This window comes from Suillus subaureus (assembly GCF_016647635.1).
Source record: "Suillus subaureus strain MN1 chromosome Unknown BJ212scaffold_29, whole genome shotgun sequence".
Classification (NCBI taxonomy): domain Eukaryota; kingdom Fungi; phylum Basidiomycota; class Agaricomycetes; order Boletales; family Suillaceae; genus Suillus; species Suillus subaureus.
Genome location: NW_024538585.1, coordinates 89,984 through 115,019, shown reverse-complemented (window position 1 = coordinate 115,019; position 25,036 = coordinate 89,984). Strand labels below are relative to the sequence as shown.

The following is a 25,036-nucleotide window of genomic DNA, read 5'->3' as shown; positions in this document are numbered from 1 at the left end:
TGTAGCAAAGTTGGACTCTGGGTCGTAGACATCACGTGCCAAGGAGTGATTACGTAATACCGGATGAAATCCGCGCGCGCGCTGCTGACGGTATTTTACTCTGAGTACATATCTTACGATTTTTTCTTGTCCCCGGCACCAACTACTAGGCTCTAGTACAGGCTCCATTTTTAGTCTTTCTCTACTCGGCTTCAGGTGCACATGGGAAGTTCAAAGGAATCTTCAGAGGATCAAGACCTGGCAGAGTTGCGGCGCAACTTAGCCACGGGCAACCAGAAAGACACTGGAGATGCTAGTTCCGCTAGTGAGTCACTGATATGCTTTGTGTTTGCTGCTTGCTCAATTGCGGGGTGGTGCATAGTTCCTTCCGTAATATGCTACTGCCTGGCGTCAATCATGATGACAGTCGTGAACAAGGTCATATGCAATGTCCTTTCATCATGCTTAGCTTCTGATAGCGTGATTTAGTTCGTAGTGTCTGGGAGTCAATTTAACATGACTTTTCTGCTGCTATCAATGCAGAGTATAGTCTGCGTTGCGTGCGTGATTGCAGCTAAGAAGTCAGGTATAATATCATTCCGCGATTTCGACATGCAAGATGTCAAAGCATGGTATCCCATCAGCTGTCTGCTGGTCAGTGTAATCTATACCGGTTCGAAAAGTCTGGTCAGTGCTACCGAACAAGAGTCTCAACCCGTACCTAACAGTCTTGCCGCAGCAATACCTCACTATACCCGTTTATACCATTTTCAAGAATCTGACGATTATACTCATTGTGCGATTATTGTTCTTAGTCGTGAATATATTGACGCTAACGCGGAGCTAGGCATACGGGGAAGTTCTGTGGTTCGGCGGACGAATTACAGCACTTACGATGGTCGCCTTCATTTTTATGGTGTGTGGCCTCATGATTATTCAAATGGATAGGGTTTATGGGCTGATTTATGACAGGTGTCATCTTCTATATTGGCTGCGTTTACGGATGTCAACAATGCCATAGGTGCCACCGAGAATATTCCACCAGCGAGCGCTGCCATAGGTATTGGTTTAGACATGATGTCAAACATGGTTTCTAGACTGAATGCGGGGTACGTATGGATGTTTGTGAACTGCCTGATGAGTGCTGCCTACGTAAGACTCCCTGCCCTGATGATGTCCCTGAGCTGAATGTTGGCTGCGTTGCTTAGGTTCTTCTCATGCGCAAGCGCATAAAAGCTACTGGCTTTTCTGATTGGGATTCGATGTTCTATAATAACTTGTTATCGATCCCTGTCTTGGCAGTGTTTTCTATTGTTGTGGAGGATTGGGGCTCAGAGAATCTCGTCAGAAACTTGTATGATGCCTCATCACCCAGCGAGACTGCAGAATAGTCACTGATGCTTGCCTGATCCAGCCCACTCGAGACACGCAACGTTCTTTTGTCCGCTATCGCATTTTCGGGTGCGGCTGCAGTTGGAATTTCATATTCTACGGCATGGTGTGTGCGCACCACGAGTAGTACCACCTATAGGTACGGATTCAAGACTTCTAGTGCTTTAAACAGTCTACAGCTAATGCCGACTACAGCATGGTCGGAGCTCTCAACAAACTCCCTGTTGCGGCTTCGGGTATGCTCTTCTTTGGTGATGTGGTAACAGTAGGATCGGTGTCGGCGATTGGAATGGGGTTCTTTGCAGGAGTCGTGTATGCGATAGCGAAGAACAACCAGAAGAAGATGGAGAGCCGGCCTCAAGCAACCACTATCATACCCCTGTCGAATAGGTAGAACTTCATCGACAAGTGCACATACTTTTCGGTTTCATCATGTTACCGTGTTTCTGTATATCCCGAGCATCTAGAGCAATAGAATTACTTACGTTAAAGCTCATAGTGTGGTTTCTCGCGAGCTGCCGAACAAACGCCATTTGATGGGGTTAAGAGACAAGAGATGGTGATGATGGGTAAGGCCCACTTTAAACCCGGCCGAGGTTTGTTCATGATCTTGATAGTCTGCCAAGATAAACATGTACCAGCGAAACAAAGATGCATGCTGTAGGCCTAGGAATGCCAATGCGGACGGATCACTGCGGATTACGACCCTCTCGTGATTTCATATGGTCCGATTAGACGATTTAGGCTAAGCGCCCAAGTCAAACTGGTGATAATCAAAATCCCTCAAGTTTGAACCTGTTAGCTCTGTACTACCCTACAATCTTACCATCCCTGACTAGGCCAAGCTCTTAAACTCCCATTTTTCTTTAGCATTCTTTCTTTTGACTTCTAACCAGTAACCATCATCATGGCTACTTCGACTCAGTTACCGCTCCACCCGCCGAGGTTGGCGCATACGTTCGTGGGGACGCCCAGCGCCCCCGGTACGCCAGTGCACTCTATTCAAACTATGAGAAGGAAATCCGCTGGTCACAGTGGTCCTCTCACCAAGATTCTCGTCGCTAATCGTGGTGTGCGCTTAGATCAGTTGTCTGGATGTCTCCCGTCGCTTAGATATCTCATTTATAGGAAATCGCTATCCGAGTCTTCCGTACTGCTCATGAGCTCGCTATGCACACCGTCGCGATCTACTCGTTCGAGGATCGTCTCTCGGCTCATCGTCAAAAGGTATTTGAATGATACGATTCTTGATCTATCGAACGTTGCTCATCAAACATCAATTAGGCCGATGAAGCGTATCAAGTCGGCAGGGGGCTGACCCCCGTCGGCGCATATCTTGCCCAAGAAGATATCATCCGCATCGCTCTTGAACATGGGGTTGACATGATTCACCCTGGGTGTGTTGCCTTAATATCTCCTTCGTTATATTTAGCTGACTGTTGTCCAGGTACGGTTTCTTATCTGAGAATGCTGAATTCGCTCGTAAAGTCGAGCAGGCTGGAATCGCATTTGTCGGGCCATCGCCCGAGGTTATAGACGGTCTTGGCGACAAGACGAAAGCGCGTACACTTGGTGGGTGATTGCCTAAGAACCGATTCCATATATGCTGACTAGGATGGTCTCATCAAGCTATGAAGGTCGGTGTTCCAGTTGTTCCCGGTACACCTGGCCCGGTTGCATCATACACGGATGGTGATGCATTCATCAAAGAATACGGTTTCCCAGGTCCGTCGATATTCTCCTTTTCGCTTTCCTTCTGACGCCATTTCGCCGCATATAGTCATCATTAAGGCTGCCATGGGTGGCGGCGGCCGCGGAATGCGTGTTGTTCGCGAGCAGTCAAACTTCAAAGATGCGTTCGAACGTGCCGTATCCGAGGCTAGGTCAGCCTTCGGAGATGGCACTGTCTTTATCGAGCGTTTCCTTGAGCGCCCCCGTCATATCGAGGTCCAAATCCTTGCCGACGGTGTTGGCAACACGATTCACTTGTTTGAGCGTGACTGCTCCGTCCAGAGACGTCACCAAAAGGTCGTCGAGGTCGCACCTGCAACCCACCTCCCCGAGGAAGTGCGTCAGGCCATTTTGTCGGACGCGATCAAGCTCGCGAGGAGCGTCGGATATAGGAATGCTGGAACCGCGGAGTTCCTTGTCGATCAAATGGGAAGGCACTACTTCATTGAAATTAATCCTCGTATTCAAGTCGAGCACACCATTACTGGTACGATTTCCAGACACGAATTAGATCACTTCTATCATTGCTTACTTGGAATGCAGAGGAGATTACTGGTATCGACATCGTTGCGGCCCAGATCCAAATTGCTGCTGGTGCTACCCTACCTCAGCTTGGTCTGACTCAGGAGGCCATCACTCGTCGTGGGTTTGCGATCCAGTGCCGTGTTACTACGGAGGATGCTGCTACTGGTTTCCAGCCCGATACTGGCAAAATCGAGGTGTACCGTAGTGCTGGAGGAAATGGTGTTCGTCTCGATGCGTCCTCTGGCTTTGCAGGTGCACAGATCACGGTATGTGTCCAATCGTACTTTGCGTTTGGAGTCATCCTGAACTCATTTCCCTGGGCAGCCCCATTACGACAGTCTGTTGGTGAAGTGCACTGTAAGTGGCACAACCTACGAAGTTGCTCGCAGAAAGATGTTGCGTGCCTTGGTCGAGTTCCGTATTCGCGGTGTCAAGGTAATTGCCCCTTGGTCTTCGTATGGAAATGCATCTGACATTGCCGATAGACAAACATTCCCTTCTTGTTCCGTCTCCTCACCCACGACGTCTTCATTGGTGGCAAGACATGGACCACTGTAAGTCATCACGTAGAAGTAAGGATCATAAGACTCACTTTTGAACATTTGTATCACGTTAGTTCATCGATGACACCCCTGAGCTCTTCAAGCTGGTGCAGAGCCAGAACCGTGCACAGAAACTCCTTTCATACCTTGGTGACCTTGCAGTCAATGGGAGCTCCATCAAAGGCCAGACTGGCGAGCCAGGCCTTAAGGATGACGTTGTCGTTCCCAAATTCGAGAGCCGCGACGGCCCGGATGGCACACCCCTTGACACTACGTTCCCCTGTGAGGTTGGATGGCGCAACATTATCGTCGAGAAGGGTCCCGAAGCTTTCGCGAAGGCCGTCCGCGAATACCCTGGAACGCTCATCATGGACACAACTTGGCGTGACGCGCACCAATCGCTGCTCGCTACCCGCCTTAGGACGATCGACATGGTCAACATCGCCAATGAGACCAGCTATGCCCTCGCGAACGCATTCAGTTTGGAGATGTGGGGTGGCGCTACCTTCGATGTCGCCATGCGCTTCTTGTACGAAGATCCTTGGGAACGTCTGGTGCGTGATTTGTGATATGTTGGAGGAGCTTGAACTGACGTTTGTACAGCGTACCTTGCGTAAGCTGGTGCCCAATATCCCCTTCCAGGCTCTCGTTCGTGGAGCCAACGGTGTCGGATATACAAGTTACCCGTGCGTGCCGTCTCATTTCCGCCTAATGCCTGGCTGATTCGTGTAGTGACAACGCGATCTACGATTTCTCGAAAAAGGCGGTCGAGAATGGTCTTGATATCTTCCGAGTGTTCGACTCGCTGAACTACTTTGGTGAGTGATACCATTACCGAATAGTCTTGATTGTTGACGGATTTCCATAGAGAATGTGAGGCGAAATGAATCATTCTCATGAGACTGTACTCAATTTCATTTTAGATGAGACTCGGCATCGATGCCGCCAAGAAGGCAGGAGGTGTTGTTGAGGCTGTTGTCTGCTACAGCGGTGATGTCGCAAGCCCGAAGGAGACCAAATACACACTGCAATACTACCTTGACTTCATTGACAAGCTAGTGGAAGAGGGAATTCACATCCTTGGTGTCAAGGACATGGCTGGTTTGTTGAAGCCTGAAGCTGCGAAATTGTACATCGGCAAGCACTTTTTTGTCCAATTTACACACTGACACATTTGAAGGCTTATCGGCGCGATCAGGGAGAAGTACCCTGACATTCCAATCCACGTTCACTCACATGACACAGCTGGAATTGCAGCAGCTAGCATGCTTGCGGCGGCAGCGGCTGGTGCTGATGTCGTTGATGTTGCCATTGATAGTAAGTTGCTGTCATCTACGAATGTCGAACCCGATGTTCAACAATTCCGGTAGGTATGTCTGGTCTGACATCACAGCCCTCCATGGGAGCCGTGTGCATGGCACTTGAGCAAACGCACTTAGGAACGGGCATCCGCTATGCCGACATCCAAGCGCTAAACTTGTATTGGAGTCAGGTTCGCATGCTCTACAGTTGCTTCGAAGCCAATGTCCGGGCCTCGGATTCGAGTGTCTTCGACCACGAAATGCCAGGAGGTCAATACACAAATCTCATGGTGAGCGTGGTGTCTGGAATGTATTTAGATTTGGTGGCTGATCGATCTTATAGTTCCAAGCGTCGCAATTAGGTCTCGGCACGCAGTGGACCCGTGAGTGTCTTTCTTATCAGTTAGTAACTTACGTTTTCCGACCTTCCAATTCAAGAAATCAAGCAGAAATACATCGAGGCCAACGAACTGGTACGTTATTCTGCGCGTCATTTCCCATTCCATCTGAATTGTTCCCTTCAGTGTGGCAACATTGTCAAGGCATGCAATTATCTGTTTAATTTCGTGCAAACCCTAACAGAGCTGTAAGGTCACGCCCTCGTCCAAAGTTGTTGGTGATTTCGCGCAATGGATGACGTCAAACTCGTTCTCCAAACAGGACGTCATTCAACGTGCAGACCAGCTTGACTTCCCCTCCTCTGTTGTCGAGTTTTTCCAGGGCTATCTTGGACAACCTGTGGGAGGTTTCCCTGAGCCACTTCGTTCGAATATCATCAGAAACAAGCCAAGAATTGATGGACGTCCTGGTGCAACCATGGCACCCCTGGACTTCAAGAAGATCAAGGCAGAGCTCCGCAGCAAGTTTGGGAAGCACATCACGGATGCAGATGTTACCTCGTATGTCATGTACCCCAAAGTATGTCGTGCCTTGCACTCCCGCGATGCATATCCTGAAGTCATGTTAACTCCGTCAGGTCTTCGAAGAATACCAGGGGTTCCTTGAGAAATACGGAGATCTTAGGTGAACCTCATGATGCCGTGTGATGTTCGAAGATGGACTTATCCTTTCCCCAGTGTTCTTCCCACGCGGTACTTCTTGGGGCGACCGGCTATTGGAGAGGAGATGCACATCTCGATCGAAAAAGGAAAGACACTGATTATCCGCCTGATGGCCGTGGGGCCTGTTGTGGAAGGTCGTGCCCAACGTGACGTCTGGTTCGAAGTTAACGGCGAGGTCGATAACAATAGTATATGGCATGCGAAGATTTTGCTGACGTTTCCCCTGTGCCACAGGTTCGGGCTGTGTCTGTCGAGGACAAGAATTCCGCAGTAGAAACAGTTTCGCGGGAGAAGGCGACGTCTGACCCCGGATCAGTGGGTGCGCCTATGTCAGGTGTCGTGGTTGAGGTCAGGGTAAAGGAGGGCCAAGAAATTAAGAAAGGCGACCCTCTTTGTGGTAAGAATGATCCGCATTCTTTAATTTTCTGTCTGACGGAGCGCTTTTTCACCTAGTACTGAGTGCGATGAAGGTATGTGTGAAACGCTCTGAAGATGATGACCTCCTGACGTTTGATTTATCACAGATGGAGTCTGCTGTTACTGCACCTGTTTCTGGTCATATTAAACGCGTGGTCGTCAATGAAGGCAAGCCTTCTTATCCATTTCTCCGGAATACGGAGTTAGCTTAACAATTCTGTATAGGTGACTCTATCAATCAGGGCGACTTGACGGTGGAAATCGTCCACTAAGGCAAGGATCTTCTCGAGCATACGCGAACTGGTGTCACGATTACTTGTATTATAGTTTCATAGAATGCATATCACACTATTACCGACCGGAATCAATGGTGTTCCTGACAGTTATCTTTCCAAATGTTAACACTACGCAGGGACATGCAGCAAGCGAAACAGCCCGTCCGAATTGGAAAGACAAATGGTCCTGAGTTCACGGAAACCAACGGATTTGCCACTAGGTGGCAATAAGTGTTGATACAAAACTTAAATGTTCCATCATATCTGCGTGGAGTTCCCGAACAACATCCTATACAAACATAAATCAACTGACAGCCGGGCACGTTGCAATTTAGCGAGTCAAACTGACCTGGGTAGTCTGAATTTCTGTGACCAACTCAACTCCACTACCTGCCCAAACCAACATTCGATCAGGATCCCTATCCTGTATTGCCCTGTTGAAATTCTCTCGAACAATTTCGATGTCGACACCATCATCTACATCTTTCACTGTCTTGTTATAAATGGCACGACCGTCGACGCCTTCCGGCCAATCCAGAGTTCCTCTAGCACGGTCAAATGCCGTCGTGCGCACTGTGGCATTGCCACTGGCCATAACAAGCACATTTTTTTGCGCCTCATTATAGAAGCTCTCTTTCGTCATCAGAAATCTGGTGCCAAGCACCACGCCAGAGACTCCGAGTGCAAGAAGAGACGCAACGTGACCGCCGGTTGACAATCCGCCGGCTGCGAGAAGGGGCGGGCCGTCTTTGGGCAGCACTGCCAAGATAGAGGGCACCAGCGTGAGAAGCGGTGGAGCGGCGCTATACCCATGCCCGCCAGATTCAGACCCTGCGACAATACCCATGAGAGGAAAGTTCAAACCAAGCTTAAGGAGGTAGGGGAAAAACCTTGAGCTACTAAGACGTCAACTTTCCAGTCCTGGATGGCAATGAGAGCCTCTTTCGCTGAGGAAACTTGTACAAAAATTAGAGTTTTCTTCTCCCGTCCGGAACTCGCATCATAAGAGCGAATATGGTCGATCCATCGATCTATATTGTTCCCGAACGCCAGCCAGATGGCCTGAACTCTGTTAGAAAGGGAAACGTTAAGCAATCCAGCGCCAGAGGAGGGATCTTTCTCCAGTTGCCAAGCCAGATAACCCACACCGATTGAGAGGGGATCTGTGTCGGATAGGAGAAGTTGCGTGCGAGCTAATGATAGCTCCTCCTGAATGCGAGAAGACGTCAAATATCCTTGATGATTTATTTAGAAAGTCACTCGCAAAAAGTGTGATGGTCTCCACCTGCACCGATAAATCCAAATGCTCCGGCAGCGGATGCCTGGGCCGCTAATGCGCCCCCACTAGCCCCTGCCATAGGGGCGGCTACTATAGGAGTAGGTATGTCTGTGAGTCTCCTGAATTAGACATGCAAATCCATAATAGAGAGCAAGTGAATACACCCACCCATCAGGACGGTGAAAGCGTTATGAATCTTTGACATATCGAGTGATACAGTGAGGGAAGCGAAATTATAGATCTATATATATATGTAGTCGTGTATTCAGTACTAAACACTGTCGGGCGAAATTACCGACGCTAAATCACTGTTGGACTAGTAACTGACAATAACATTTCGCTCGAACATAAATCTGTCAGCATGATTTTTCAGCTGCAATAGTAATCATGCAACCGTCACGCAATCTTATGAGCAGAAACCCCACAAAAATTGATTATGTGCAAGCTGTGAATCAGTATTCAGCTGCAGTACTTACTGAGTGTCACTGTGAATGGCGTTGACAAGACTCAAGCAGTCACAAGATCAGATATTTGGCATTGTTTGTAGCAGTCAACTCTATCTCATTTCTTGTCATCGTCCGCATCTACAGACCGTAATCCTAGTCGACCATCATGGTAAGTCCTGATCAGAACTGGTGCACATGTTGTCTGATTATCGTTCCTCAGCCTCCCCCAAAATCCAAAGGAGGAAAAATGCTGGGCCTCATCAATTGGAGGCTCAAAGTGACCATCAATGACGGACGCGCGTTGACAGGTCAAATGCTCGCATTCGATAGGCACATGAACCTTGTCCTTGCGGACTGTGAAGAATTCAGACGCGTTCGACCCAAAAAAAAGCCCGGAGAAACTGAGACGCCTGCTGAGCAAGAGATGAAGCGCACCTTAGGGCTCGTGATTTTACGAGGGGAGACAGTTGTCAGCTTAAGTGTTGAGGGGCCTCCGCCAGTTGTAGATGAGGACAAAAAGAATGTGGTACGTCATGCTCTGCTAATTCCTCGGTCAGGATCTTACATGTGTGTTGGATTCAGCTGCCTGTCGGCCCTGGTCGTGGAATGCCTGCTGGCCGAGGAATGGGAATGATGCCTCCCAGTATGTTAACTGACACGATGGAAATATGACGCTTATTATGTATTTAGTGGGTATGCCCCCCATGGGTCGTCCCTGCAATGCCCTTTGCTCCACCAGGCATGCCCGGCCCCCCTCCTGGCTTCCGTCCACCTGGCTTCCCTCCAGGTGCACCATTCCCCCCTCCACCAGGCTTTGGTGGTCCCCCTCCCCCTGGGTATTGTCCTTTATTTAATTTCAGTGCACTGCTGATCTTAATTACTTTCCAGTTTTCAACCGCCTCCCCAGTGAAGCTATTGCTACTCTTTGTTGTTTGATCATATTTGTTGTGCACAGCAGACGAAATCCCAAACGTAGAGGTGAAAGCAGGGCAAGTAGTTTTGCCAAAATGTTCGTACGTTCGCAACATGTACTTCCGAGACCTCTTAACTCCGAAAGGTTTGTTGTACATTTCACTGACAAACCAACAGCACCGTCTCATATCGGTTGCCGGTTGGAGTCTGCTCATATTACTGGTTGTATAATATACAATTTTTCAGAGTTCTCATTGTAAAGATGCGCTAAGTTGCTGTCTAAAAATGACGAGCTTCTCGTTCTTAAGACTATCTTTGGAAATTGCCTTTGAGGCCTTCCCTATGGATCCTCTTACTGGGTTTGTATTATTACACATGTAATATTAGCAGACAGAACGACCATCTGATATCTATCTCCCTTCGTCTACAAAGGTCTAGGGGAGACCAAGTTTGGGCATTGGTGCTAATCGTTGAACAGACAATTTTGAGCTTCGAGAGAGCACAGCGCTTTTTTTAACATTCGTTGGACTTAGTCACTCCTTATCGTCTACTACAGTTGCCAGTATCATACAAATTCCCGAATGGTCTGCACCTTCCTGACTGGGAATAGCTGTAATGTCTTTTTTAACCCGCTACCTTGCGCGACTTCTATATTTTTTACTCCTGAGTGCCTTCATCTCGCTCATGATGCATGGAGGTTGTCAGTCCAACTTCTTGGTTCTTGTTCTTGTCAAGGTTGACCGTCACCGAGATTACCCCGAGTTCGTGCTTCACATCGTGTCATTGTAAGAACCGTTGGTGGCCGAAGGCCGTGGAATAGATTCTTCTATCAGCGCTGTAATGTACAGTTTGTGAGTGCCAATGCATAGTTGCTGCTACTAGCGGCACTGCGAGCCTTCTATTGCCATATACCGTGTTACAATGATATCGGAGCCATTGGGCACTAGCGTGGAATCTTATACTTCACCACAAGTTCATCTGCCCCACCTCCACATCTCGTGGTCACCCCTGGACTTCCGAGTCAACGTAAGTTCGTAATGCGGCGTCCGACGCGCTGATTCCGAGCCCTCATAATGATGATGATGCAGCATATCATGGCCTTCGTATCACCGCCACTCCTGGCCAAGATCAAGAAGTAGGCGAACACGACATCTTCTTTTGTTTGATTGAATCCTTATCGCCCTCTCACCTTGAGCGATACTGAAGTCATTGCCATGGTTGGGTTGGTTCTTCATGTTCTACATATCATATCTCTTCCTCTTGGGCCTTCGGTTTTGGGGGCTTCATTTCAGTGGGCTGTTCATCGTCGCCGTGTGCTCGGGTTTTTGTAATTGCACGAACTTGGATCAAGCGCTGCGGAGTCGAACACACTCATGTCATTTGCGCAGGTAGGCATTGTTTAAGGGCATGATAGACCACACTCGTTGAGCCACCGTTTCGATCTGGTTAGACTCTCGGTATGTTCATGACATCATATACGTGAATTTTTGACTTTACGAACCACTCAGACTTCCGCAACTAGAGAGCTGCGGCAGATAGACGAGCATCGTGACTACAGTCGCAACGGCATGTACTCCACAACATCCGCCGGGCCGTTGAGAACCAGCTTCTTGTTCCGCTGTTATTCGCTCTACTACAATCAAGTTTGTTGGCGTTATCAACGACCCCCAAAACGTTACCTTCACACTTTTCCCAGTTGATCCCAAAGCGGGCTAGTTCGACAACTGCGGAAGTTGTTAAGACCGCGCGAAATTTGGCATGAAGAGCACCTGACTTGGTAACCCCTTGCCAAGTACCCCAAAGTTGAAATTCCTTGAATTTTAGGTTGGCACAGTAACTTAACATAGAGCCTTGAGCAAGCTCGGGCCAGAGAATCGCGCGCCAATCGTTATGTCGGTTTATGCTTGTTTGTCTGGAACGACGCCACTCCAGACATGCATGCTATGTGGGTGCGATCAATTAGAGGCACAACTTGCTGTCATGTGGCTGGAGCAGCGTGATGCGCCGTGTCTCCTAACTATCTCTTGTCTGATTGGAATCAGTATTTTGACCAAGGTCCGAGTGCAATATGTTATAGCCCCCGACTCTCAAGGCAGCACAGGTTCGTCGTCTTTCATTCCGGAACTGGGGTTAATTGTTTGAGGGAATTCCCAGCCTTCTGTTATTAGCTGGGGTGCGGTAAATCTACCGTCGTTCGGCATTTTATTGGTTTCCGGTCGGGACGGATGTTCAGCATCGAATGTCTGCTCCTCCACTTTGCTTAGCGACCAGTGGAGCGCCTCACGCAGGCGTGCTTGACTGTTATCTATACGGATGTCACGGATATTCTTCTACTTGGCCCGATGGGCGTCATGAAGTTTCAAGGTACCGGCAAGTTGTTTCGTGCAAGTTGTGCAACGATATGCGACCTGAAAGATATGACGTGCCGGCACACGGGTCTACAGGTGTTCTTCCCCTGAGCTCGAGGTTGATCGGACATGGAATGATGCCAGCTGGCGCAGGTTTTTACTCGACAGGCCGGAGCTTGCATACGAAATCGCGCAAACTCCGCCCCAAACAATTGTGTGTCGCTGGTGCCTTGGTGTACTGGGGAACGTCGCGTAAGCAAACAATCCACATATGTCGTGACCATAAGCCCGCGGCTGCTTATCTCTGCTTATCTGATAACTCAGAGAGCAATGGACTCTATATCATATAAGGATTGGCGTATCGATGATCCCACACCAAACACTTGGGATGGTGGTTATATACACAAGTTGGCGATGTTTGATTAACGATGACCAATTGCTCGAGAACGTTCTACTCAGATCCATTGAATGTTCTTCCAATCCTGTTATGCCACCTAGTTCCACTGTCATATCTATTGCGACATAATGATCTGATTAGCGTATACTGGTCTAGTGACAGTAGTCCCTGCAACGGTTATCTTGAATTTGCATAGGTTCCAATAAGTTCTAACGTCTATCGATTGAAAAGCTAGTCAGGTCGAAACTGTCAGCGTTCACTCGATCCCGATATGGCAAGAACAAAGATGTCGTCTTGGCGCATGCCCCGGACATTCCAATAATGGACATGTAACAAAAGACCCAGTCTCCCGCCCCCGACGCCACCGGCTGGCGGGAGAGTTGTAACACTAACTTTGGTGCTAGCTGCGCATCACGAGCGGGAGGTATTCTTAGACTTAGCTAACCCTCACATCAGTTAGCTTGGCAATTAACCTTTGAGCGTCACCCGTGCGGCAGCGCTTTGATCGTCATTATCAATATGCACTGCTTGACTGTCAAAGTTTCCATTCTTTAGAACATACATGATGACACCCTACTCGGCTCGCCGAATAGCCTATCCCGCCATCGGCGAAGAATCTTGATTTGCATTAGCTCGAATCGAACATACGGGATCGAGGGAACGCAACACCCTACAGATAAGTACCTTGTCAAAGCCTGATCTACAGATCTGGGTGTGTCAAATGCGCCGAGTGCTATTGTTGCATGAGCGCCGTGAAATTTTTTCATGCACAAGGCGGTGCCCGAGTTGTTTCTGGCAAGGTGACGGCCCGCACGTACTTTCCGGCTACGCCGTGTTTCCAATACCGTTGGTTGCGCAAAGGTGAAGACGTCATCTAATGGCTTATCACCATCATTTTATGAATGTGAATGGATGGCTGACCGGTGTAGATATGGTTTCTATGCGCAGTCTTCTGTGGGAGCCTTGAGTCTTGGTTGTTAATGCGTTGGTGATACACGTGCAGCGTGGACCGTACCAGCTGTCTTGACATCTCTTCAGTTGTCGGATTCCAAGAATATCACAGTAGCATGCTGGCAATCAGGAAAGCGAGTGAGATTCAAGCCTAAATGTATCTTGCAAGGAGTGAGAGTAAAGTGACGAGAACTTGGAGTACTGAACGCTGTGAAATAGGACACGAACTCGATTAGGTCCCATTAATATACAAATCAATGAAAGCCCTCGGAATCTTCCCGGATTGAATATTGAGTATTTGAAGGACGAAGAACGGTCCCCCAAAATAAGCTCAAGGATCATCGCGTCTTCCAAGGTTTGCCACGGATGGGCATGAGACATGGCAGCATTAATATGGGGGTTCGTTTCATCGTAACACTATCGTTTAGTAAATCACGAAGCGGAAACGAGTCAGCTTGCGCAGTACACAGCTAGGCGAAGCGTAACAGTGCGTAGCTGGTCGTGTATGAGCCAAGTGGAAGATGAACCCTACTACCAATAAAATTGGAGTCATCATTACGGTAAGAGCGGATGATTCACGATCCCATCAAGAAGGGCCCAGAGCTTGGTCACAGGCATGGGACAAATATATTTGAGTGGGAGCTAGTCATTTGAATTATCATTCATCCGGTAGTTTCATAGTTGCGAGATGCGGATTAACCACCCTCTGATCACAAAGTATAAGGACTGCCGGTCACCGAACATGTTTGAGGGTTGCGTCGGCGACAATCGGAGAATTCCGAGATCAGAATACCCTGCCAGCAGAGCAAGTTGAACAACCATGGTCCCAACATAAAATTTATTATTAATGAGCTTCCAGTGACCAGATATCAGAAACCTGTTGAAATTGTGGCCAACGCCACGGAAGAATCTAGAATGAGATTCTTCCACGTACACTCAATTGAATTGAAGAAGCATTATTCAAAACAGGCAAATCATGGAGTCGCATAAAACCGTGATCTACTTCGGAAGAGAGCGCGGTCCCATCGTCCGCGTCTTATTTCACCGGTAGATGAATGCACTTGAGGCGAGCAGAAGCATACGTACAAACCAAGGGCTGCTCTAGATCTGGGCCCCTGCCGCAGGCTGTCAGCCCACTTGCGGGTTCCTCGCATCAGCCACATGCTAGCAAGCATCAATCATGATATCAAGTATCATCATACTCAAACTTTCACGTACTCTTTTTTCCTTGGCTAGCCCAGGCACCACAGCCATGCATCAAGACATGAGTCACCCATCATGCCAGGACTTGCAAGTTGCCGCGTCCACTCCGTCACCCTAACAGCGATTTTGTCGCTTAGCTTTGACAGCGAAACCCCGCGTTTTTCCAAGATAGCCCACGCGGTTATGGGAAGTGGCCCCTCCCGCGAAGAGCGATGCTACTGTCACTGTCAAACGCCAGGACGCACTCACGAGCCAAGGGCCGACTTTCAATTTAGACTTGAATGAATTTTTTTCACAAGCTGTGCAACTTGACAAGTGACAGGGCAGTGATGCAATGAACTCTCCGCTTTCGTATGAGACAAATAGGGACGTTCCACTGGCAGATCACACCAACTGTTTTGCCTTTTGACCAGCCATCGACAATCACTCGCTTCAAATCACGCCACGTTCAAATTCCGTGCTTATAGATCAAGTTTTTTCTTAGGTCACATGCAAGAATTTTTGTTTCAACGACGAATTCCACTTGGCTTGTGCCAACATCTAGTGTACAATAAATCAATACGATATCCAGAAGTGGGCAGGAGACGTGTGTATGCAAGTGCAACGAGCTATCTATGTGTATATGCATGTATATACAATGTATGAGGAGTGAGAAAGAGCGTGTGTGTGTGAAGAAAGCAGCGACAAATTGAAAGATTGTGATCGTGGGCGCTGTCAAGCAACGTCGAGAGGAAAAATTGGTACAAGATGCACGGAGTGTTCCTAGGTTTTGAAAGGGGTTATAACGAACAACAACCATGAGGGTGAATTTTGGGGATATCGAGGGTCCATAAGTCAATGAGCGCCTATCGGCACGAGGCGGTTTTACGAATATGCTGAGTGAGGAAGGGGGCGATAGTGATAATGAAAAAGACGCGCAGCACCTCATGGGGCGATAACACGACCACCGCGACGACCGTGGACGTCCAATCGCTTCGGTGCCATCAGGAGGATAGAAGAACCGGTACCGGAGGAAGCAGAAGGGGAGAGCGATGGCGAACGCATCTGAGGCTTGTACTTCTGCTGGAAGTGTTGGTAGTGAGCCTGTGGGACGAAACTCTCGTTGTCGTCATCGTCGTCATCCCAGTCAAGCTCGGCAGCCCGGCATGAAGGGAAGATAACAGGCGTAGGTGTGTGGGAGTCGGTGGGTGTTGAACGGTCACGGTCATTAAAATGAGTAGCTTTCATAACAGGGAATTTTTGGCGTATCATAGGTGCAGGCGAAGGCGACTGGATGATCTTGGCTTTTTTTGAACGAGGTGGAGATGTTTTGGCGGATAAATAAGGGGGGAAATATGTTTTAATTTCCTCTACGACTTCTTCGTTGTTGGACTTTGCATGTTCACGGTCGCGGTGAACCCAAGAGCGCACGAAAGCGCCAATACCGAAGGGGCAGTCTTCCTCAGGAGTAGCCACGAGCGGTTCGCTCAAGAGACTAGTAAGGGAAGTGCTCGCTTCGCTCATGCTGGCAGTGGTGTTGGACGCCGTATTGCCATTAAAATAAGCGCAGTTCGTGCTGCGCGTAGGGGGGAGAGGTCGAACTTGTGCCGGCGACGAGACACAAAGAGTGGGGACAAGTGCTGTAGCTGAGGTGCGCTCAATCAATTTGGGCGTTGCCTGAGAACGGGCACGAGGTGAAGGAGAACGACGAATTGACTGAGTAGATAGTGAAGTGGGCTCAAAAGCCTCTGCGAAGGGGGAAGAGGGTGCGCCAGCAGGTACGTGGGGCGGGATAGCGGCAGCCCATTGGTGAATGTGGTGAGTGTTTGGTGCAGGGGTAGCTACTTGAGTAGCGAGCCTTGGCGAGGACGATGCTGGTTGAGCATATGAAAGACACTCTGGGGAGCAATATGGGCCAGAGGCTGTAGTCACGCCGTCCTGTTATTGAAGTTAGATATGATCAAGGAGAACAGAGAAAGTTATAATTACAATTCGACGATCACAAGAAAGACACCAGTCGACGTCCATCCCTTTGTAAATATAGGAGAGGAGGATAGCTTCAGGTTTGAGCTGAGCTCTGCGGAGGAGTTGAAAATGTTCTGAGTAGGGCAAGGCAAAGCAAACTGCTTCCCCTCATTTCTTGTGAACGTTCTTATAAGGTCCCTTCTTCTCGTTCACGACACGATTTGGAAATGCGATCGAGATCTGTTGTTTATTAAACGAGTTAATTAAAGTAGTTATTTTATTTTATTATTTAGTTTTGACAAATTTGAAGAAAAGAATTTGATTATGAGATAAGAAAGTATCGTGGAACCACATCTGGTCGGCACTCCCCGGCGCCCATTGAGTGACCGGTGAGCTAGAAGGAGGTTCCTCCTACGAATTCTTGAACGTTCCCTCCAGAGTGTATGTTACAGTTAGAGAACATATAAAACAAGAAGATGAACTTCATCCACAAATATCCCGGCACCGGTTATAGGGAAACGAACAAAGCTCGTCATCATCCCAACATCTCTGCACCCTGACTAGCGATCCTGTGACAGGAACCTTGGGTTAGTTCTTTGCCGTATCTGAACGTTCAGAATTTGGTGGGAACCTTGACTGGCGGAACCTTGTCTGCCGTAGTCTTACTCTCGCTCTCCAAGAAAAACGTTCTACTATCAAGTATTTGTTGCAAGGTTTGAGTTTGTTCTTACACGCGCACCCAATTAGCTCATCCTCTGGCACTGCGGCAGTTCATGAAAAGAAGGTCCCCTTCATTTACGCTCCCGCTCTTATCCTGCCAATACGTATCTGAATGCATCATCATCTCATCTTGGCTCATCCTTCACCGTCAGCAATCTTCTCCGTGTGACTTTTTTTCTGCCACTGAGGCCGACCGCCACCTGCCCAAGTCGACAAACATAGATTTTCCATCATTGATCATCTGCTCAACCTGACTTTTATGTTGTTACCTTGAAGCTTTCTTCATTGTCCGCTGGAATGAGTAGGAATGACCCTATTGATATTTAGATACGGCATGTTCCTTGCACTATCATTTCACTTACGCGTATATAGTCGTCTACTACCACCCCCATTCATTTTTAAAATCTTGGTTTCAACTTGCCGCCACATCAACCAGCCATGGAGCGCTTCCAGCCCCCAAAGCCAAGTGGCGCTACAGGGACGCCATTGATGGTTGATCCCTACAAGCCGACGGCTGCACCATATAACCCTTTCCGTATCTTTGTCTCCCACCCATTGACCCATCTTGGCATCCGAATCCATGATGTGACTCGATTTCATCGCTATGCTACGAGAAGTTAGTGGTGTGATATGATACGAGAGTCTGTGTGATCGTCGGATGACCTATTAGCTCATTCGCTAAGCCCCTTACGTCCTTGTATGGAGTCAGGCCCTTACTTTCGATGCGGCAGCTAGAAATGCTGCGTAGAACCTTCAGAAGACCCTAGCAAGACGTTATGATCTCACTTCCGGTCCCGACGCACTTATTGAACAAGCGCGCATACGTCGTATGTCCGTTCAAGTCAGTATTCTTCCTTTGGATGATCATGCTGAACTTGACATCCATGCGCAGATCTGAGGAACGTTCCCAGTTCTAGTTCTAGTGCATCGCGTAGGGAGTTGATCATGTCAATGTTGAATTAGAATTTGCACCCTCGCCGTATTATCTCCAGCGAGTGAAGGATATCGTCCTATCATGCACCTCTCTTGCCAAATACAAGCATGCGGTCGTAGTTGCCCGCACAGAAGCTTCCTAATAGCTGGTTCAGGTTCGACGTGATAGTATATCACTGGTCACATACCTTATCGTCAGCTGCATGGTCTAGCCTGCGTGCTCATTCCTTGTTGATATCGTGAATGTTCTCCAGGACAGCACCCCAAGTGGATGCGCAGCTTTCCAGAATAGACTTCTCGTTCAGCGCTAGTAGCATTGCCATTCGGGTCCGATGCATATGCATCGGTGTTACCTAATCGAGGACAAAAGGACAGGGGTTCAGCAACTCGTCTTTTAATGGCAAGAGGGCAAGAAGCAGGCTATCAAGTGATGCGCTGGGTACATAATGTAGGTGTGCAGGGGTCCAGCGTCCTCAGCGAACAATGCAAGAACAAGAAATAACCCCGCTTCGAGATAAGTATATTCTGGGACAACAATGGAGAAGTAACGTTGGAATAAGATTCAGCGACATCATGCTTGACCAACACGGACTTGAATCAAAAATATCAGCAGAACGCGTCCCCCTTAGAGGGTGGGAATCAAAAATAAGTCGGGCTTCTACCTCGTCATACATGGCTGAAGTCAGGGAAGTCTGAGCAGCCAAGAATAACAATGAGAGCACATCCAGGGTATCCTGAAATCTGTGCCCCGCGCTCCACAGCTCCACAGCAAGTGAAAGATCAGAGAACGCCGATCAAGGCCCTATCCGAGAGGGAAACTCACACAGGATGTGATTTCCCTGCAGATAAAAGGGGCAAGGATGCACGGTCTCGAGCCAAATTCCTGGTAGAAAGGAGGTAATAGGCCACCCTGCCCAAATGAGCAGACTATGAGGCTTCAAATCATGCACCGGATTGACCGTGTGAAGACAGATTCGCCGTGCCAACTATAATATGAAACAGAAACAAAAACGGAAACAGAAACAGAAACATGAAGAGAAGCCCGCCAGCTCATGTCTCAATTGTCATGCCGTCCACCTCGCAAATCACAAAGAGACCATGGCAACGCAACACAAGAAGATAAAAAGCCGCTTCTCTGACGCGCCGTTCTCCGCAATCGACTCCCCCGGACGCTGACAAGAAACCAGGGCGAGCCCCCATGACTTGCGAACCAACACAGGGCAGCGTGCCAAGAGTTCGCGAGACATGCCCGTGGCACACGAACTGAGAATCCAAGAAAATGTCTAGGAACTCACATCAAGGAGCTCTCCAAGTTCCGCTGCAGTTAAATTACTAGCGTTCACATCGGATACGTGCGCAGAATCGATCCTGTGCTGGCAAAGATGTATCACGATAAGAGCGAGCGTTTGTGCTGCCCGATGGGCGTTTATCGCCCCTACGCGTCCTGCGATAGTAGTTGAGCTTCTAGTGCTGACTATTTCTTCACCGGGTGCGGCTGTACGCCTGACTTACCAGATATATCGACGGGCAGATCCTCCTGACTAACCACGGCATGGGGACTGGAGTTCCGTAAACGTTTTTGGGGCCGCTCTTCCTCCACATTAGATCTTCTCCGCAGGCCGCTCCAGACCACCGCTTGTGAGACGCTTGAAGGTGCCGAAGGAACTTCTAGTAAGCAACGTTTGAGCTCAAGACGATACGGCATGGGCATCGTATAACGGAGACGTCAACTCACTTGTGGTGAGAGCATGGGCAAGAACGCATGCGTCTCCGCCGTGTCTAATCCCAATGGGAAGGTCAAGACCCAGAGACCCACTTGTTGGCGCGCGGAGACTAGATATGAAACAGGCACTATCTATTGCGCTGGCAAGAACATTGTTTTCGTCTTTGGATATTCCGCCAACGTCGGTTTCGGACATCATATGGCTTTGGGGGACATGAAAATAGGGATCGTCCCGAGTATCCGAGGGGGTGTCCGACCATGCAGAAACAGGGGCTTCTTCGTCATCATCCCCCGTTTCCCTGGCATTATCAATATGATTCTGTACATCCACGAGGTACCGTTTCACGTCTTCCACAAGCGATTGACGAGGAGGCTCATTGTCACCTGGAAAAATCGAGTGACCAAGATTTGTCATGATTTCCGGCGAGCTTATGCAGGTGGCAAATAGAACGCAGAAAAGCCACAGGGTATGCGTCAGTTTTCCCTCGCTGTTAATGTTGAAGGCTTCGGGAAGAACAGAATCTAGATTATCCCGTAGAGACCGTGGTGATGAGACCGACGGAGAATTATAGACCATTCCATTGTCACCCGTTTCGTCCCATCTGGGCTCTGTCGTCCAAAGTGTGGCAAGATGCGAATATATTTGTAAGAATCGGATCGCAAAGTCGTCTGCTACGCGGATACGGTAAACATAAGGAGCATGCCGTTCTACAACGTACTCACCTATCTCGCGTTCGTCACCCAATACGCGAAAGTCTGTAGGCAGACTTAAGGTTCTGGAATTAAAACATTGCCGCTCATCTGAGTCCACCGTATCTATTCGCTTGTTCCCGTACCTGACTCGGATCTGTAACCGCCCCTGCATGTCGGCATCGTTACCACTGTCGGCGGAAGAGTGCAGTACCACATCTATGAGGTTGTTGATGAAGGCGGAGAAGGAGCCGTAACCCAAACTAACGATATCGCATTCGTTCTCCGGCAGGGTGAAGCCGTACCTGGAAATGAGCTCGGCGTTTGATAGTGATCCATATGTGTTGAATACCTCAGAATGAGGTAGAATGGGTTTAACAGAACACATGTCAAGGGTATCAATCTCTAGCGCTAAATCAGGTTTGCATACTCCAGGAAGCGAATAGGCCCCTCGGGAAGGAACGGCAGGGAGAGTTTCGTGATCATGGTCGCACTCCACTAGAGATCCACATTCGACACAAACATCAAAGTCACTCTAAAAACAAACAAGTCAACTTGGATCCCTTGCAAAAAAAAATGAAAAGTTGAAGAACATGCGTTAGCAAGACGACAGTGTCACGCGGACTACGACCGCATCGTTGACATGTCGGATCAAGATGGAACGGATTGCATGAGTCCATACCCCAAATGTTGATAGACTCACCTCCATATGCACATGATTCTCGTTGGTGTGATTGAAGCTGTTGAGAAAGTTGTTAGTGGAGGAAGCAAAAAATTTGATCCAGACCAAAAGAAGATAAGTTTGAGATAAAGTAGCATAGTAAGTGGTATGCAGAAGCTACGCGTGGGGGCCAACCCAAACAACTAAAAAGTCTTCTATGAGCTCTTGTACTAGTCTGGTTCTGGCACTTGCTTTGTAGCGTTAGCTTGCAAGGAGCCGCCGGCGAGTAAGTAAGCCGATCCAGTCTAAATTATAGTCGTGCTGACATATTACGGCTTGCCGCCGGGATGCCGCAAGAGACAAAGACGTCAAGCAAAGCGAGATAGCACTGGACGTGGGGAGGAGGCTGGCGGAGGCTTGTAGACTAGTGACAAGCACGCACAAATCATAAATAGTCGAATGGACCCAACGACGGTGAAACTCCGATAGAAGCATCGTCGTCGATAAGGACAACACAATGCAGGGTATGCGAGGCCTATCAGAAGCATAACACTGGGCCACAGACGGGAGAGTGAAGCCACGATCAACCCAATGGTGAGGAAGTAGCTAGCAGGAAAAGTTGCATATGACGAACGATAACTTCATGAAGTTCTACTAGATCGCCCCAAACTCCAAGAACTACTATTGTGGGTCCAACGTGAAGGGGGCTTCCGTGATGCATGATCTCATTCATTCATTGAAAACGGATCCAGGCTCAAAAAGCAAGCCAAAATTTGAAGTTACTCACGCATCAGCAATGGGCACCATTGCAAGACCATGATACGCATCCACCAAAAACGCGCGGGAGGACACGAGGGAGTACGCGTGACAGAACCCAGGAAGCGAGGGTTCCACTGAGTTTAACTCATTGCTGCATTCATCGAGACGTGGAATCCCACCTCCTAATACCACATTGACATTGTGCTCGGCTTCCGCTTGCCGAAGTTTGCCAAAGGCTGCGTGTAGCGTGGGTTCCACGACGGAGACGTAGTATTGACGTATTTCATCCTACCGGGTCAATGTGATCAGTTACTAGGCAGTATAAGTGTGACCGAGTGAAATTCGTAGGCCAGAAATGGAATGGAAGAATATATCATGATAATCAAAGAACGCGAAGCCTAGAGGAAGGGAGAATCGACTGCGAGAAGTAAAGGGTCTGATAGACGTATTTAATAGAGCTCGAGTAACCATCACAGGGTATGAAAAACCGGCATAACAAGCGCAACGCCGTTGAAATAGTACCCTGATCTCAGGAGAACCAAATATCAAGTAGAGTTGAAGAACTAATTTTGCCAAGAAGCAGTAAAGCTCGGTCTAGACTCCTCAATATGGATCATATCCGAGGCGAAGGACTCTTCTATGAGTCGCAGATGAGGACTTAAAGAGCCAGAAGTGAAGTCTCGACAACAATTTAGCAGCCAGATATCACCAGAAGTAGCATCGAGCCAAAACATACTTTTTCTAGAACACGAGGAGAAGGCATGTTGGCAAGGTAGTTTGCACAGAAGATAAGGCGAATTCATAAAGTTAGCAGAGACGGGAAAAAACGTGCGTTGCCATATGGGAGAATGGAAGCCAAAGGGATAAGTGGTCGTGGAAAATGGCACCGATCACCGGCGGGTGATCCACGAAGGTGGAGGGTAATGGAAATGATGACCTAGCGAGCTCGTGTAGAGCACGCGCATCAGTCGGCCAAGCCGCCAATATACATGTCCAAATATGGAGAGCATGGCCGCCTCGAGATGCACTACACCCATCAGTCACTAGTCATGGATGTATCCGGATGATGCGGTCGTGCCACGCTGGTCCAATCCCCTTTCTCAATTGACTTCCCGACTGGGCAATAATATCATGGATCATCCCGAAATCGATCATCGCACAAGTCAATCTCGTCTCACAAGGATGACGCATCAATTGAGAAAAGAAGCAAAATATGAAAGTGGAGCAGAAGACCAATGAATAGAACAGCTTTCGAAACGAAGAGTATCCTCCACAACACAAAAAGCATTAAGTTTACAGAGGTAACGTACTTACCATTAGACCATCCAGCTCCTTTTTGGCCCCTGTACAAGAAAGCCACATCCGAGCTTGTTTACCGTCCAGGTATTGTAGGGACGGAGCACAGTCGGGAATTTCCGCATTGGAGCAAGCCGCTCCAACGTTGCTAGCGTCATCTCCAATAGCACTTTTGGAGGGAGCCGTGTCTCCGCGGCTTGAGTACACACAGGATCTGAAGTCGATGACGTCCTTGAAACCCCAGAATACGGCTATGTCCACAGTTTCCCGCGGTAAGCTCTGGAGGTATCCGAACCATTTGGAATCTTGGCCTCGCAAACTACCCCCACAGCATGAAATGTGACAAAAGCAAGCAGTTTCGGTACACGATGAACCCAAGATAGCGTAAGACGGTGAATCCAGGAGCAATTCAGATCAGAGAGCCAGGGAAAGTCACAAAGTGTCACGCGAGATAGAACCGGTTAGTTCGTTTGATCAGGTGTCATTTTTGCGTCGAGTATAATTGTGGAAGGTTGTGAGAGCACAACAAGCGGCATCAGAGAGCAGTGTGGGAACGGGGCGAATCAGGGTGAAGGAGCGGAGCAGAATACGCGAGTGAGCTAAAAGTTGAAGACAAATCTGTAGAAGCATAGGAAATACGTACATCTCACCATACAGGGCGAGAGCCAGTGCGAGATGTGCAGCGTGGCCATATGGCGCAGAGGTAATGTCCTGGGAGAGGAAGCATGACCTAGTTGAGAGAATAGCTGTCTTCGGAATGTGTACGACTACATCAGCAATAAACTAGGTCAGAAAGAGGGATCAATGAAATTGTTTCAAAAAGAACAGCATCGTTCTCTCAGCCCACGTATGAGCCTATGTCATATCTTGGTTCTTGATTGATTCCTCCACGCTAGAAGGCGGGGTACCTCTACCCACAAGACCAGATATTGACATATGATCTCTACTGTAAGAATATCTTGGCTTGCAAGACTCGCAACCAACCAGTGGTTTGGGAATTGCAACCATCCAGCATATGCAAACTAAGCACTCACGGGAACAGGAACAATCAATGAGGTCTTCAAGTGAGTACACGCTGATTCCGCAACCGCGCGAGGAGGAACTTTCCGTGCTTTCGGCTAACTCTCGATGATTTCTACTTTCCCGAACTTGTATTCTGGGATCGATCTGGATACCATTTTCATCGCACCAAGTCAGAAGGATTATAACTCTGGATAACGACATCCACGCGACGAATGCTCTGCGTCCCCAGACTAATACTAGCAGCCAGTATCGGATAGCAGTGATGTGGTTACTAGAAATTTGATGCGAGGGGATCAGACAGCAGTAGTGGCCTTACGGTAGAGCTGCGGCGGCTGCCACTTTTCTGCTTAGAGGTGGATGATTTTAGGAAGTTGCCGTACTGGCGGACTTCATCGAAGGCTTTGTGGCAACATTTCCCGGGGAATCTCCGCCGCTTGGCCCCGCCGAACTTGCTAAGTCCGTCGGTTATGTCTGCTTTTGTACTTAACACCACACCTCCTTCTGTACTTTGCCATAGGCCTTGGAGAA

At 48.6% G+C, this 25,036-nt stretch overlaps 7 protein-coding genes across 7 annotated transcripts; 3 read left to right on the top strand and 4 right to left on the bottom strand.

Moving 5' to 3' along the window:
- The first annotated feature begins 104 nt into the window (after window positions 1-104).
- BJ212DRAFT_1374230 (uncharacterized protein) lies at window positions 105-2,059 on the top strand. The gene is made up of 9 exons (XM_041336395.1): window positions 105-304; window positions 362-417; window positions 469-666; window positions 719-775; window positions 827-895; window positions 952-1,131; window positions 1,188-1,333; window positions 1,394-1,510; window positions 1,567-2,059. The coding sequence occupies exons 1-9, from the start codon at window positions 202-204 to the stop codon at window positions 1,763-1,765; spliced, it is 1,125 nt and encodes a 374-aa protein (XP_041190003.1). The 5' UTR covers window positions 105-201; the 3' UTR covers window positions 1,766-2,059.
- Window positions 2,060-7,318, top strand: BJ212DRAFT_1374223 (carbamoyl-phosphate synthase L chain, ATP binding domain-containing protein). Its single transcript, XM_041336394.1, has 26 exons — window positions 2,060-2,443; window positions 2,500-2,598; window positions 2,656-2,768; window positions 2,819-2,943; window positions 3,001-3,096; window positions 3,152-3,589; window positions 3,646-3,893; window positions 3,952-4,062; window positions 4,113-4,181; window positions 4,244-4,723; window positions 4,773-4,855; window positions 4,902-4,987; window positions 5,038-5,042; window positions 5,093-5,298; window positions 5,350-5,486; window positions 5,540-5,760; window positions 5,814-5,853; window positions 5,909-5,943; window positions 5,995-6,012; window positions 6,062-6,388; window positions 6,447-6,493; window positions 6,547-6,706; window positions 6,766-6,928; window positions 6,985-7,001; window positions 7,056-7,116; window positions 7,174-7,318. The coding sequence occupies exons 1-26, from the start codon at window positions 2,279-2,281 to the stop codon at window positions 7,218-7,220; spliced, it is 3,597 nt and encodes a 1,198-aa protein (XP_041190002.1). The 5' UTR covers window positions 2,060-2,278; the 3' UTR covers window positions 7,221-7,318.
- Window positions 7,319-8,707, bottom strand: BJ212DRAFT_1589333 (2-nitropropane dioxygenase; the record flags this gene model as incomplete). The annotated part of the gene is made up of 5 exons (XM_041342456.1): window positions 7,319-7,512; window positions 7,573-8,054; window positions 8,114-8,458; window positions 8,509-8,610; window positions 8,671-8,707. 5 exons carry the CDS (start codon window positions 8,705-8,707, stop codon window positions 7,441-7,443), a joined length of 1,038 nt encoding a protein of 345 aa, XP_041190001.1. The 3' UTR covers window positions 7,319-7,440.
- Window positions 8,708-9,165: 458 nt separating this feature from the next.
- On the top strand, window positions 9,166-9,465 carry BJ212DRAFT_1220304 (uncharacterized protein; the record flags this gene model as incomplete). Its single annotated transcript, XM_041329371.1, has 1 exon — window positions 9,166-9,465. A coding segment is annotated over one exon (300 nt), but the record flags the coding sequence as incomplete, so codon positions are not given.
- Window positions 9,466-15,543: 6,078 nt separating this feature from the next.
- On the bottom strand, window positions 15,544-16,911 carry BJ212DRAFT_506117 (uncharacterized protein). The gene is made up of 2 exons (XM_041343359.1): window positions 16,728-16,911; window positions 15,544-16,676 (listed from the first exon to the last, which is right to left on the bottom strand). Exons 1-2 carry the CDS (start codon window positions 16,764-16,766, stop codon window positions 15,684-15,686), a joined length of 1,032 nt encoding a protein of 343 aa, XP_041189999.1. The 5' UTR covers window positions 16,767-16,911; the 3' UTR covers window positions 15,544-15,683.
- A 1,362-nt stretch (window positions 16,912-18,273) lies between these two features.
- BJ212DRAFT_505922 (uncharacterized protein) lies at window positions 18,274-22,514 on the bottom strand. The gene is made up of 9 exons (XM_041343357.1): window positions 22,218-22,514; window positions 21,473-21,509; window positions 20,916-21,304; window positions 20,803-20,855; window positions 20,092-20,751; window positions 19,869-20,024; window positions 19,652-19,800; window positions 18,545-18,709; window positions 18,274-18,491 (listed from the first exon to the last, which is right to left on the bottom strand). Exons 1-8 carry the CDS (start codon window positions 22,235-22,237, stop codon window positions 18,578-18,580), a joined length of 1,596 nt encoding a protein of 531 aa, XP_041189998.1. The 5' UTR covers window positions 22,238-22,514; the 3' UTR covers window positions 18,274-18,491; window positions 18,545-18,577.
- BJ212DRAFT_505978 (uncharacterized protein) lies at window positions 22,070-24,927 on the bottom strand. The gene is made up of 4 exons (XM_041343358.1): window positions 24,520-24,927; window positions 24,129-24,252; window positions 23,504-23,804; window positions 22,070-22,477 (listed from the first exon to the last, which is right to left on the bottom strand). The coding sequence occupies exons 1-4, from the start codon at window positions 24,707-24,709 to the stop codon at window positions 22,214-22,216; spliced, it is 879 nt and encodes a 292-aa protein (XP_041189997.1). The 5' UTR covers window positions 24,710-24,927; the 3' UTR covers window positions 22,070-22,213.
- Window positions 24,928-25,036: the final 109 nt, after the last annotated feature.